Source organism: Dufourea novaeangliae, unplaced genomic scaffold (genome assembly GCF_001272555.1).
Source record: "Dufourea novaeangliae isolate 0120121106 unplaced genomic scaffold, ASM127255v1 scaffold61, whole genome shotgun sequence".
NCBI lineage: Eukaryota > Metazoa > Arthropoda > Insecta > Hymenoptera > Halictidae > Dufourea > Dufourea novaeangliae.
Window position 1 is genome coordinate 593,298 of NW_015373931.1, and position 14,442 is coordinate 607,739.

The 14,442-nt window shown below is 34.0% G+C and overlaps 1 protein-coding gene across 1 annotated transcript in view; it reads left to right on the forward strand.

Moving 5' to 3' along the window:
* The window catches only part of LOC107195145 (ankyrin-3-like), a 54,318-nt gene that overhangs the window by 13,804 nt on the left and 26,072 nt on the right, over positions 1–14,442 (forward strand). Inside the window, exons 15-16 of the mRNA XM_015584930.1 lie at positions 9,911–10,039; positions 13,305–13,410. Of these exons, the coding sequence (XP_015440416.1) occupies positions 9,911–10,039; positions 13,305–13,410 (235 nt within the window). The remainder of the gene's footprint in view (positions 1–9,910; positions 10,040–13,304; positions 13,411–14,442) is intronic.

Below are 14,442 nucleotides of genomic sequence, written 5' to 3' on the forward strand. Positions count from 1 at the left end.
ACGTGTTTCAAAAGCTCACTGTACAAGAAAAAGCGTGAATGTAAGACACGGGTCTTTGTGTAATGATTATCAGGGTACCCTCGACGTGATAACAGGTGCTTACAAAGTGATAATAGAAGACCCGCCACGCGACTTTGTTTCCAAAGGCTTCAACTTGTTAACTAAGGTTAAATATTCATTTTAGTCAGAGTCTACTGAAAACTGTTAAACACTGGAAAAAATTTTCATTTATTATATCACACGTGCCGCCGTTATTTCAAATATTTTACGATGAAAGATTTTCAACATTTTTGTACGATTGAAGTTTCTATGTCCATTATTGCAAAATATGGACTATATCTCAATGAAAGTGTGTCAAAATTTATACGCTTAAAACAGATGTGTATTTTATAAACAATTATGTCAAAATTATATTCTACGTTACACTTCAGAATATTTTATATAATTGGAAGTAGTAGAGGACAATAATGTTTTTGCCAGTAAAAATACAATAATTTTTTAAGCATTTTTCAGCATTAAGCATTTAGTTCGAAAGTGTTTATACAATTCACATACTTTTATACAGGGTGTGGTCAAATGATATGTACCAGCGGACACGAGGTGATGAAAACATAAGGAAAAAATATACAATATAATTGTTTCATTGAGTCTTAGTTTTCGAGAAAATTGAGTTTGAAAATCCACTCCTTGCGTGTGCAATTACGGCTAACAATAAGATATGGTTCACCGAACGACGCATAATGTCTATCGTGTTCGTCAATAATGCCTATTTGATGTTCATGAGTTATTAGATTTAAGAAAGAACAAAAAAATGTTTCGTCAATTATTTTATTATATCAATTACAGAAGTGCATGAAATTTAATTACAGATGCACGTTTTGTCGGTAATGTATTTTGATTTTCTCAATCATCTATTTCATATTTGAACCATATCTTAGCCGCAATTGCATATGCACGCAGTGTATTTTCAGACTCGATATTCTCGAAAACTGAGCGTTGAATGAAAAAATTTAATTCTATATTTTTCTCTTGTTTTTTTCATAAGGAATCACCATGTGTCTGCTTTTAGGTGTTATTCAGCTGCACCCTGTATGTTACCATTGTTTACGTTTCTTAGTTGCATGCTGAAGTAACACTAGTAAACGTAAATGGTGGCGAAATAGAGAGTGATTGGAGATTCAATTGACAAGGGGATGATTCTGTGTGAACAAATATTTTTGCAATAAAATTATCGCAGGACTTTGTTCTCCAGCAAAATGATTACAAATTTGTTGGGTACACGCTTTACTGACTAGGATTTGAGTAACGTGTCTACTCATTACTTGCCGTTCCCACTTGTTGTAACTACAAAAATATATGCAACAGATAAATTTTTAATAATACAAAGAAATTGGGTTTCTAACCCATTTTAATAAGAAATCCACTATCTTTTGTTACATACAAACTCCTCTTGATTATCGTCTGACTTGTTCTACACGATTATTGTCCAGATGTTATCCTCACCACTCGGGGGGGGGGGGGGGGATTGAAGCATTTATCCCTATAAGATTATCGTCCCGGTGCGGACTCGAGATCGGGACGATACTCGAGAGGAGTCTGTACAGTACTTATTTTCTAGAAAATAAGAAACCCATGTTTTTTTCAGTGATATTTTTTCTACTTCTTCAACATTCACCGCCATTTTCAAAAAGAAGAAGAACAAGAACATCTTTTGATTTCAACTAATATTTTATTAATATGAAATAGTGGAATATTTATTGGCACACGTGATACATTCTGTTATGCAGGGTGTCCCCAATTTAAACGTCAAAACATTTGGAACGTGTAGGTGATCGATAAAGTAAGAAAAAAAGGTCCACAAGATTTGCTCGTATTTACTGCATTTTGGAGAAAATCGCAGATACTAGAAATTGTTTTGGTTATTAGTGCACTGCAGTTACGATTCAATCTCTCAGTTGCTCTCGTGAATTGATTGGCATCGTATAAATTTTCTGCTTCAAGATGCAAATACATTTTTTCTGCAAGAGCCCAGCATTTTGAACAGTATCTCCATTAAGTCGATGATAACACGAATAAATGAGTGAAAAATGAAAACTTTTTTTATTTCTTTTTTTGCAGTTTTCTTCAGAATGGAGCAAAAACGAGCAAATCGTTATGAATTTTTTTCTTAGTTCATCGATCACCTACACGCTCCCGAAGATTTGACACTTAAATCGGAGACTCCCTGTATGTCGAACCAAATCTCTTGATCATTTTGAACTTATTTGTTCGCAAGGAAGCTTTGCCAGCTCGGACCACGAGTTCGTCCTCATTCTGTACAATAGAGTTCCCATTGCAGAATTTCGTTAGAGTAAATATTAAACATTCGGATTGGCCGCGTCCGAACACATGCCCGCTCGCGTTCCTCGAATTTGCCCGTAATTTTCGTACGGATAAACCTAAATACCGTCGCAAAATTAGATGCTTATTTACGCGCGAGCCGGCTCCGCTTGAGTACCAAACGACACGCTGCCCGTAGTCAAAGACACGCCGGACAACCCGTAACCAAAAGAAATCTCTATCGTTTTGTCGTTGCAATTGCACGCCCGTTACGTATCCGTCATGATGCTCCGTGGTGTTTCCGTTTGCCGTAGCTTCGTTCCCTGTACGTGACTCGATCAACGTAAAGAAGTGTGTATTGATATTCGCGACGCGAAATGAAACCGGGTGGGATGGTATTTGAGGCGATCATCTCGGGAGCCTAATACAGCGAACGGAACGTGTCGAAAGCCACTGGATTATATGGACGGCAAGGGAGGAAGAACATATACAGGGTGTTTCAGGAGTAATAGTAAATATTTTAGAGTGGTAACGTTTAAGAGATTTTGTAACTATTAAAGTCGAATTTTAAATGAAATTGGCAAATGAAAATTAGATTTTTTTAGTATCTATACATTTTTTACAACGTATAGCTTTCAATTTGAATGTAATTAATTAAATTAAGACGAAAAAATACAGATTTCACCAGTGAATGAATAGTATTAAGTAAAGTGAACATTTCTAACCAGTGGCACGAAAATTGTTTCAATATGAAATAAGAAATTGAAAAAAAAAATCAATATTTAATCATTTTCTTATTTTTATAACATAACTTACTCGTTTTTGTACATAATATTCATTCACTGGTACGTGTTTATTTACTAAAAAAGTTCATACAAACACGCGTTCAATTTTTAATGGGTGTGGAGATACAGCCGTTTGAATGCTATCCATAAAAAGTCCTGTAAAAGGTATTAAGGAAAAATAAATGACTTATTGATTGCATTTATTGAATCTTTAAATGATATGAAATACATGAATAATGTGCAACAGTTTAAAACAATTGTTCAAAAATCCCACCACCGACTTCAATGCATTTTTCACCTCTGTCTCGTACAATAGTACGCGTAGTTCTTCCGAGGTCGTCTTAGCGTTCCCTTATAAGGTCAGAACTATTCATTATATTTGGTGCTTGAATTTTTCAACAATTACTTTGAACTGCTGCAGATTATTCGTGTATGTCATATAATTGATATATTTAATAAATGCAATCAATAAGTCAATAGTGTTTCCTCGATACCTGTTCTAAGGCTTTTTATGGGTAACATTCAAACGGCTGTATTTCCGCACCCATTGAAAATTGCACACATACTTAAATGAACTTTTTTCACTCGAAATAATCCATACTATCCCTTCTAAAATATTTACTATTTCACCTGAAGCACCCTGTATAGAGGGTGGAGCGGCGCGCGGTCAGGTCGTTTAATTACCCGGCACAAGGAACGTGACTACGATGTCCCCTCCCCTCACCCACCGTTTATGACATAACAATGAGACGGAAGGAATCAATGACATAAGACGGCGAACGATGATATCGCGTGCGTTGTTTGGAGGGGCAACGATCAAGGCCGCCTGGTTCTCGCGTTTACTACTACGGATGAGAAAAATGAAACTCAGCCGATTTCGCTTGTCTCACAGTTCTTTTCGCGGGTCTCTGTTCAGTACGCCCTATTCTTAGTCAGAGCATCATCCACGCGTCGATAACCACGATCGTACACGACGTTAGAGCGTTTATAATAATTGCCAATCGCCGGCCAATGTTGACGCGCGGACAATAGAATCCGATGATACACGTCCTCTCTCGTGCGACCGGTTTAAATGTGACTAAGGCTCAGTTCGACGGAATCACGAACGGGGATACGACGTTTTTTTCGGGTGCTTTCTCCCGGTGAGTGAGGACCTATTTTTAAAGGCTACTGTGGTTTCGCGCGACCACGCGCCATCGTGTGCTCGTGGGACATCGGGGGGAGGATTCGATTAACGTCGATGCTGCAGCGCGGTGTAAATTAAAGTGACTCCGGCTGATTACGGAGACGCCGTCGTCTCTCTGGTACTATTCTGGTCCGTGACGTTCACGGTTTAACTACATTCAACGAGATTCGACGTGATTACACGCGGGTTTTCAGAGTCCCTCGTTCAGGAGAAGATATAGGTCACTGCCTATGAGGTCAACTATTCGTAGATAGAAACAGCTTAGAGATGCGTGTTTCAGAAATGCTTCGGGTGGATGGTGTCCTTGAATGCTCGCCTAAAATTAGAGCTTTCGGCGTTACAGTTTCTCCATGCGGGCACCGGTCGCCGGCCAGTCGGTCTGTCTGTGTTTCTATTAATTTTAGATATTATCGATCCCTCCGTCTCCAGACAACGTATGATGTCATTTCCATGTGCACCCCGACGGCGCTCGAAACGTCATGGGGCGATCGGCCGAAAAAAGAGTCGCGATTGGTTCGTTGTGTTGTCATTTTATTTATAGTTTTTATAGGAAAGAACGGATCCGTGGCGGCGTGGTCAGACATGCTCTCGATGACTTTTTCAGTTCTGTAATGTAATACGAGGGTCATTTTTAAAGTAAGAATCGTTTTGTCATAAACTGATAACAATTTATTGTAACTCAACGTCCTTGTTTTTACAATGAAAATATATCTTACACTATTTTTCAACGTAATTACCGTTGACATCCAAGCATGTTTGATATCGGAAAACGAGCTTGACGGTGATCCCCTCGTTAAAGAACTCTGCCGCCTGTTTTTTGAACTAGTCGGTGATCGTTTGGTAGACGTTGTCATCGGTCTGCATGCGTTTTCCGCTCGAAAATTCCTTTAATTTCAGGAACAGATGAAAGTTAGATGACACCACATCTGTTCCTTTTATATCGAACTGCCACAGTCTACCATACTGTCACCGACTTGTTCAAAAAACAAGCGGCAGAGTTCTTAAACGAGGAGATCGTCAACCTCGTTTACCGATATCAAGAATGCTTGGAAAGGAAATAGGGAATTATGTTGAAAAATAGCTTCAAATATATTTTCATTGTAAAGCCACGGATTTCGAGTTACAACAAATTGTTATCAGTTTATAATAAAACGATTCCTATTTTAAAATTGACCATCATACTTTATAATATGGAAACTATAGAAACTTAACGTTCCCTTCTCCTTTAGCAGCTCAGGTGGGATAGGTGGAACATGTTTTTAAAAGAAAGCAAAGAAGATATGATAAAAAAGCTTCCTGGTCTCTATTTATTATACATTCAGATAAATCAAACAAAAATGTTTTTCAATATTTCTACATTGTAAGTGGTGCTAATCGTGTTGATCTGAAATTCACTGTATACAAACGGTGTTCATCATAACGTAAAAATTTATTAACCGATTTTCAAAATTCTTGTGATATTCTTTTTGTAATTGAATCAGCTATCGCATGATCGACTTGCCACGCTACACAGATATTGAAACAAATTTTTTGTTATTTATTTCAGTGTATAATAAATAAAGGCCAGGAAGTTTTTTATCATATCTCTTTTGCATTCTTTAAAGGAAATTTCCTGTCACCATTCTTTTCCGGCCGCTAAAGGAGAAAGAGGCATTAATCCTAAAAATGACGAAGGATCATGTGTCATGGAGTGTCGAGGAAAACGGGATTTACTTAGCTCAGACTAGTCTAGCGAGGTGTGGGTGCAACTCAAGTATATCGTATTTAATGTGATTTATTAGGTAATCCCACAAGGAATTTTTGTAAAATTAATTGTAGTATTAGGTTGCACCACATAAAACTGCCGACATTCGACTAAGCAATAAATCAACCGCGATTAGTAAATTAAATATAATCTAGAGTAAATGTCCTAATTACTTCCAGGGTCCTTAAAATACTGCCACTTTATTAATAATTGTTTACTTAGTAAGAACGTAACGTATAAATAATTGCGTAAAAAAAATTGTATTCTTAAATTGGGACTCTGTTTTAGGTACATAAAAACAAAGAAATACATGTAATTATATGTACCTGGTACTTAAAAATTAATTTTAAATTAAATTCAATTAAAGACAGAGCCGTAATTTTACTCGACCTATATCGATTGTACAAAATTGTTAATGTGTATAAGAATTACTTTCATTTTTAAGGCGATACTTATACGGACATTAAGATTGCCCGCAAATTTTCATTAATTATTAATTAATTCTTCATATTGAATGTATGAAACTATTATTTATAATGTAAGAGACATTAAAGATTGTTATGTTTCAAATTGAGGTGGCTTTTAGGTTAAACATGTAAAACGATTAAATGAAATTACGCTACCATCTTAAGGAGTTAGAGTAGTGTGACAGATAAAAGAAGAAGGCTGTCTTCAGACACGGATTCTGAAAAAAGTCAAAATGATATTAACTTGCAGTTTGGTACTATATTTTTAGCATATTATTAAAAAATAAAATCAATTGTAAAATCGTGGAGAAGATACATACATTAGCTGTACTATAGCTTTTTGCACACAGCTATACAACAGTGTACATGATTGCGTAGTGTAGGAGTGTCTGAAACAAAAAAACGACAATTCTGTACGAACCACAATACAATCTCTAAGTAGTTTCGTTTTTGTTAACATGTTGAAAATTGGCTAAATAACAGCTACTTGAATACTTTCTACCGATTTTTTTCGATATAATGTTTTTATTATAAATTATAAACAAATTAGCAACTTTTGGTCCGCAGAAAAACCTGTAGGAAGTATTCAAGTAGCTGTTATTTAGTCAATTTTCAACATATTAACAAAAACAGATTGTCACCACTTAGAGATTGTATTGTGGTTTATAAAAAATTGTCGGTTTTTTATTTCAGATACTCCTACACTGCGCAATCATGTACACCTAATACCTATCACGTACAATTAATATATTTATCCGTCCCCTCATTTTACAATTGATTTTATTTCTTAATAATATGCTAAACATATAGTACCAAACCGCAAGTTAATATCATTTTGACTTTTTTCAGAATCCGTGTCTGAAAGAAGCCTTCTTTTTGCACCCATCATTCTAGTCTAATAGCTTAAGTTGGCAGTAATTGGGACATCTACCCTTTGTAGATGCATTGTTTAGTGTACTGGTCAGAAATGATAACATCACTGTGCTTCTTTATATCTCGTTTGATTATTGAATTCTTATTATGATTGTTTGGCTATTCAACGTAAGTAAACAATACCCAAATTGCACATGACGCCTTGAAGACGCCAATTTTGCGACTATTTTAGGTCTGAGGCGCCTTCAAGCCGTCTTTAAGGCGTCATGTGCTATCTGGGTATGGTATCAAAGGAATAGTTAATATTTTTCCAATATGAATGTCAATTAGTTTATCGCACAATTAGCTGAATTAAATTATGAAGTTTTGCGTTAGGCACGACAATCATAAGATGTTTATCGAACGAAAAGTTAGGTTTTTTGTTATCGGGAGTTCCTTCCAAGAAACAAAACATTTTCTAATCGAGAATTGGTAGTTGTTGAGTTTGAAGAATTCATATAATCTAAAAACACCCATTTTTATAATAATATAATCTATCAGATAATATTTCTTTCGAAAAAAGCTTACTACTTTAATGGAACAAAAATTATTTATTCGAAATAATCGTTTCTGTTCCGATCTATAGAAATGGTAATTTCATATGGTATAATCTAATAGATCCCAGGAAAATGAATAGTTTGAATATTTTTAATCATTAGTTAATTGCGAATTGAAGCCACGAGTTTGAAAACAGAAGAAGTCCACTGTTAATCTATGGTTTTATATATTTGTATATAAAAAAACTTTGGTATCTGACGATATTGAAAATGATTAAAAATCATTATAAACATAATTAAACTGTATGTATAAACAATACTCACAAAAAGAATAAAAAAAGCTAATGGAGAATTACAATGTTAATTGATGGATTTGCACAGTTTCGGAATTCACGGCTTCAATTGCTTTTTAAACTGTATTACGTATTCCAATAATTTTTAAATTCTTCCTGTAAAAAACGACTGCTCTTCTTCGTTGGAAATGACACAAGAAACGACACTATTTATGTGGTGATCTAATAGTGTTATGGTGTCGCCATTCATCGTGGGCATTGGGTTTGTAGGCTGACCGTTTATTGGATAATTGTGCTCTATAATCTCGGAATATCTGATACGGAATGTAAGATGTGATCGAGGCTGTATGAGGTGATTGAGTAACCGCGTAGATTTGTCAGTCGCGTGAAAAATGCGACACCGTTTGTACGCGTGTCCGTTTCCGAGTTTACCGAAAATTCATTTATGACACCTCGCGCGTACCACGTGTATCATTACCTCACAATCAATTGTAGCGGAAAGGTAAGAACGTCGCATTATCATCACTCGTGCGAACACGTTCGATAGTGTCGAGTTTATCAGCAATGCTTAATCAGTCGTCTGTTTGTCCTCGACCCGTACGAGTGTCTTAACGTGCCACGGTATGTAAAGTGTGAAAAAAGAAAAAACGGTAACAATTACTGAACAGTTTTTCATCGCATTTTCATAGTGTATCTGTAGCGAAGATTTAATTGAAACGGTTCCGTATGTGTTATGCGATTTCTCCTCGGCTGATAATTATGAATGTTATCTTTAAAGTTGAACACTTGCAGCTTTCCGATACACACATTAGAATGTTATGTTCTGAGAATGTACATTCTGTCTTATATTTAACCCTTTAACAGTATTCGATGAGTATACTCGTCATGGGGAGGCAACCATTTTTTTGGTAATGACGAGTATACTTTTTTAGTTCTATTCTTTTGTTAGAATAAAGGAATCACATGATGTAAGGCTTTCATGTGCGTGCATTTTTCTTATTTTCTTCAGTTACGAATTTTTTAAGTTTGTATTAATAATAATTCTTATATTAATGAATTTTGGAACAATAAAATTATTGATTTTTTAAATGTACTAACTCGTAGCAAATGTAGTATTTGCCATTTTGTTGTTTAATTTAATTCAAATTTACAGTAGGTGCATTTACTCTGCGTTTGACGAGTATACTCGTCATCGCTTGATTTTAATTACGCGAGCAGAAACGGGTTTCCAAAATAAAATTCCACCGTTAAAGTGTTAACGCGTTCCCGGTGTTTTCACCCGGCACAATCGAAATTAACGATCATTTCATAGGGATGGAAAGTTTTTAACAGTCGTCGACACGTCACGAATCACCTTCGTTCCCGGTTAGTTTACGTCCCAGAGCTCCGAGTAGGGCCAAAGTTTAACACTTCATGCCCATAACGACACTACACTTAAAATCTGGCTTCTTTTTAGGCTTGACTGAGATTATTTCTATGGCAATAATTTTTTATTTGTTTTGCAGGCTCATTAACTCATTTTGTTTTTACGTTGATGCATAAACTTTCACTATGTTCTCCATATCTGCCCATGCAACTTCAAACAGTATATGTATACTCTAGATTTCTCTATTCATTCTCTTGTTGGGTCTTGATAGTATCTTTTCTCCGATGTTTGGTTTTTTTTCGTATGGTTATTAAAAGTTTTGTATTTCACGTTGATCACAGGTGAAGATCCGATGCTTAGCGACCAACAGCAATATCGATACATGACTGTTGACGACATGAAATCCATGGGGGATGACTCGATGCGTGTAAACGTGACGGACGACGAGAGGGATAATCGACATTCCGGAGGTAAGCGTCTCGTGTCAATATGTTCGTCTTGCATGTCCCAGAAGTGTTTGCACGTTTATATAAATTTCTCAGGCGAGTTGCTCGTAAACTTCGCCGTACCTTATCAGCTAATGGATTTTTAATTTATTTACCGAAACCTTGAGTAACATATGTATGATTACATTGACCATTGTCGTATGTAATACGCTTCGACGACGATTCGAGTGATAACTTATTTAATCTGTCGGGTCTTATTTTCAGGAATTTACACGTTTCTTCATCTAAATTAATATTTGAATAAATAATTTTGCATACGAGGTTATTTTCGTTATTCCTTACAGAGCTAATGGAACATTGAGATACTTAAGCTTACAATTTAGCTGAAGTTAGAATGCCATTGTAGGAAATATTATGGGGTCGTGGTTTTAACCCTGCTGTTTTCCTCGGATCTATGTGACTCGAATTGAAGATTCTATTTCAATAGGTATTATGTTTTTAAATATTTGTTTTTAATTTCCAACGGACTTACATTTTATGCCTACTTTTTGTGTATTGCCCATTTTTTAAGCACAAACTATTTCATAGTTCGAAATAATTTTATTCAAAGGTATCCGAACGTAAAGAATAAGTGACGAAAACAGCAGAGTTAATACTTGTATTGGGTTGGCTAAAAAGTAATGTAATAAAATATGTACATATTAATATTTTATTTTATATCACTAATATTTTAAAAAACATTCTGTTGTCACGCATTACATCTTTACCTTTGTCTTGTTATTTTCATTATAATTCTTATAGTAATATTGATTGATTTAATATTAAAACTATCAAAGCAGTCAAAGTGTCTGGTTTGAAATTTCATTGAACGTTATTCGAACCCATAACAGTATTTTCTGAAATTTTCCGTAAGTTTTTTTTTGAATATGTGAATAAATAACATCATCGTTTTATTAATTTTTATTCTTTCAAATCTCGTAATTCTTGCTAGTCTGACAGAAGTAGATAATTTTATTGTTACATATCTCTTCCTTTTTATAAATACATATATAAAAATAAATGTGTTATATCACGAAGGATCTTATAATTGAAATAATTATATGTCCCTGGAAACGCGGAAGAGATGTCAGAGTCATCTTGATGTATTCCAGCAATAAGTAGAGTGCTGTTCTTTTTGTTCTTAGCGCGGTACCGATTGTAGCCGATGTTAAGTTCAACGAGGTATAACGAAAGGTTATTCGAAATGGCAGAAAGTTAATTGTAAGCTAGCATCGACGCGCAGAGCTGTAATCTTCCAGTTGCAAAAATAAGATGTATGCTCAGATACGTGATATACTACTGAGATCATTTCCTTAGTTGACTTTGACGGTGATAGTTGTTTGCTATTTGTCGATAAGTGTAATTGTACCAAGTCATTAGATGAAAAATCTAGTTGTAGTTGATTCTCATGAGTGTTCTAAATTTGATGAAACGATTTAAACGAAAATGATTGTTTAACACAGTTAATTGTTTGTTCAAAGTGATTAAACGTAGGTTTTATATATGTTTAGTTTCTAATGGTAAATATACATTCTGTTTTAAACATATACAATATATATGTATATATTATGTTACCAGCTTAATAACATTATGTGTTATTATAGAAGGTAATTGGAAATTATTCATTTGCTTGATTACATATAGTAGAAAATGATAGAAAAATAAATAAGTGATTCAAGGATATTTTGTTTTCTATGACTTTATTCTGTGTGTAAGAATTCTAAAGGAAGATTATCAAGAATTGAATAACTTGTTATATAGTTTAAAAAGTGATTTGTACAGATTGGTACAGAGTGGTAAGTTGGTAACCATTTTTTGTACATCGTCTAATTACATCTTTATTCAGAATCGTGCGACAAAAGTACAGTGGTTCTTTAGTTCTTTAACCCTCGTGTACTATTCAGGCCCATTTGACTCGAAACTAATATTTCATTCTTAATTATCTTTTTCATTATAATATTTGTTAAATTAATTTGACACCAGTAGTATATGTATATCATATATGTATAGAGAAAGGTAGATACATTTCATTAATTCGATTTTAGTCCAGTTCCAATTTAATCCAAGGAATAGTAATGCAATAATTTCTTAAACAATGCACGAGGATTAAAAGACAAGTGGATTTAGTTGTATACAAACTTTGTTTCAACCATTCTTTTCTATTTGTAAGGAAACAGAATGATTGGTTCCAGATTCGTAAATTGTGTTTTATTTCAGTAAAAGAAAAGATGTACTACAAAAATATGTTTTGTTCGGACAATCGGACAATAGATATTGTATTTTGTTTTCGAAATTACCGTTAAAATATTGTGTAATCAATACTCCATATTCACATCTACGTAAACGGTCACTGCTTTCAGTATGTTGATAGCACCGAAAAAGTTTATTTACTACATTCTACCACTTTGAATGATGTTTCCCATTAGATATGCTAACATCACATTATTTACTCGGGCGTAGAAGAGATAAAACCTTCGATTTAAAAATTGTAGTTATAACTAGACTGCTGATTTTATGTTTTCGTTGCGAATATTATAAAGGTACAAGATACAGTTATATTACAGTGAAAAGTTTAATAGGATTTAATGAAGTGTTTTGTTCACTTTGTAGCTAACGTGTAGAAACGTTCATCAAAGAAGGGAAGAACTCCTCCCTCTAGTTATAAAATAGAGTCAGTTTCTTCTACATGCATAGTTTCATATAACTTCTTGCTAAATAAGTAAGCTTTTCATATTTAAGCTCGCAGAATGAACCCATTTAACACTCCGACATTAAACCGCAATTTAAACACTTTCTTCTAGCTTTATTAAAATGTTTCTGGGACAGATAAGATATATTTAAGTAAATAACAGTAACAACAATATTACGTAATGTAGATACAGTTTATTACAAATGGAAAATTGATGAAATTTTTCGTAAGAAATATAAATATCTGGGATAAAAATAGCTTTCGTTACGTGAACAAAATTGTATTTTTTAATTTCTATCTCAAAATATTCTTAAATCATAATGGTAAAAGAATTTTACTAAATAAAATGTTCGTTTACAGGCAACTATTTTATTCAAGAAATGAACATTGAAACCTAATCATTTAATGTCAAGAATTTTTCAATTCTGAATTATTATTTGAGTAAAATTAAAATGAGTGTTAGCAAGTAAAATTAGAATGATATTGTAGTATTATTGAAGGTTTGTTGTTATAACGTTGTTTAACTACAAAATGTTTAATGTGTATGCATTTGCTTTGTAGCACCAACTATAACCGAGATGATTACAAAAGAAAACTATCAACGATCGAACGCTGCCAATGTCAAACCAGACAATGTTGATATCAACAGGCACCCAGTACACGTCGGGTATGTACTCATTACAGTTCTCCTATTATACTACAAACTTCACTCATCTAACAATATCCAACAAATCTTACGATTTAGGGTAGGTTGTACTATTCATTTCAATCTGTACTGCAAAATATATTTGGAAGAAAATTGCACATTAATATCTAATTTATAATAATTTATAGTATTAATCTCTGTCGTAAATTTTGACTGCATCGCAAAGTATCGCTTAATTTGTACGAAAAATGTACAACTTACCCAAATAACAAATGCATATCTGGAAAGGTGTTCAAACTATCTGATTGTTCTAAATACTTTATCCGAGAAAAATCAATTCGAATAAAATTGATCTGCAATCTATCAGGATATCTTCCACGTGGTTGTAATCTGCAGAGTTGCTGTAGATATACGTTGTTTCTAAATTCTGTGGATCACCCCTATCGGTCTATGGATTCGCTGTAGTACTTGCTTTCCGATTGGAACAAAACTTTTTGCTCAAAAGCGTGGCCACGAGAACAGATGTGCATTGCTCTGCACTGATTTGAAAATTGTTTGCGGAGTAAACGTGTATGCACGATGAATTGAAAAAACGACTGTCGATCTAACTTCTACTAATTTGAATTATTTAAAAATGAAGAAACAGAGAAATTTAAGAATAGTTTTTTATGTATGCATGTTGTTTGTTTGGGCATTTTATAACATTGCAAGATTCTTGTGAGTAATTGTATTGAATTGAACAGTGTAACAAGAATTTCAGGCTAACGATGAAAATTCAATTTAAAACGGGAATTAGATCTGTTTATCGATGTTTGAATCTGCACGCTTATGAAACAAACTTGATTGGATGTCTAACACAAAGTATTTCGAAATGCAACTTTGTATGATAATGTTGTATAATTACTAAAATTCACTTCGTTGATGTTGAGATAACAGTGTAATTTAATGTATTGAGGTGGAAATCGATGTAGACAACAAAAATTTAATTTCCAAGAGAATTAATATTGTTAACGTTGTATTGGGCAGGGAAGTTTCGTAAAAATTAAATGTATA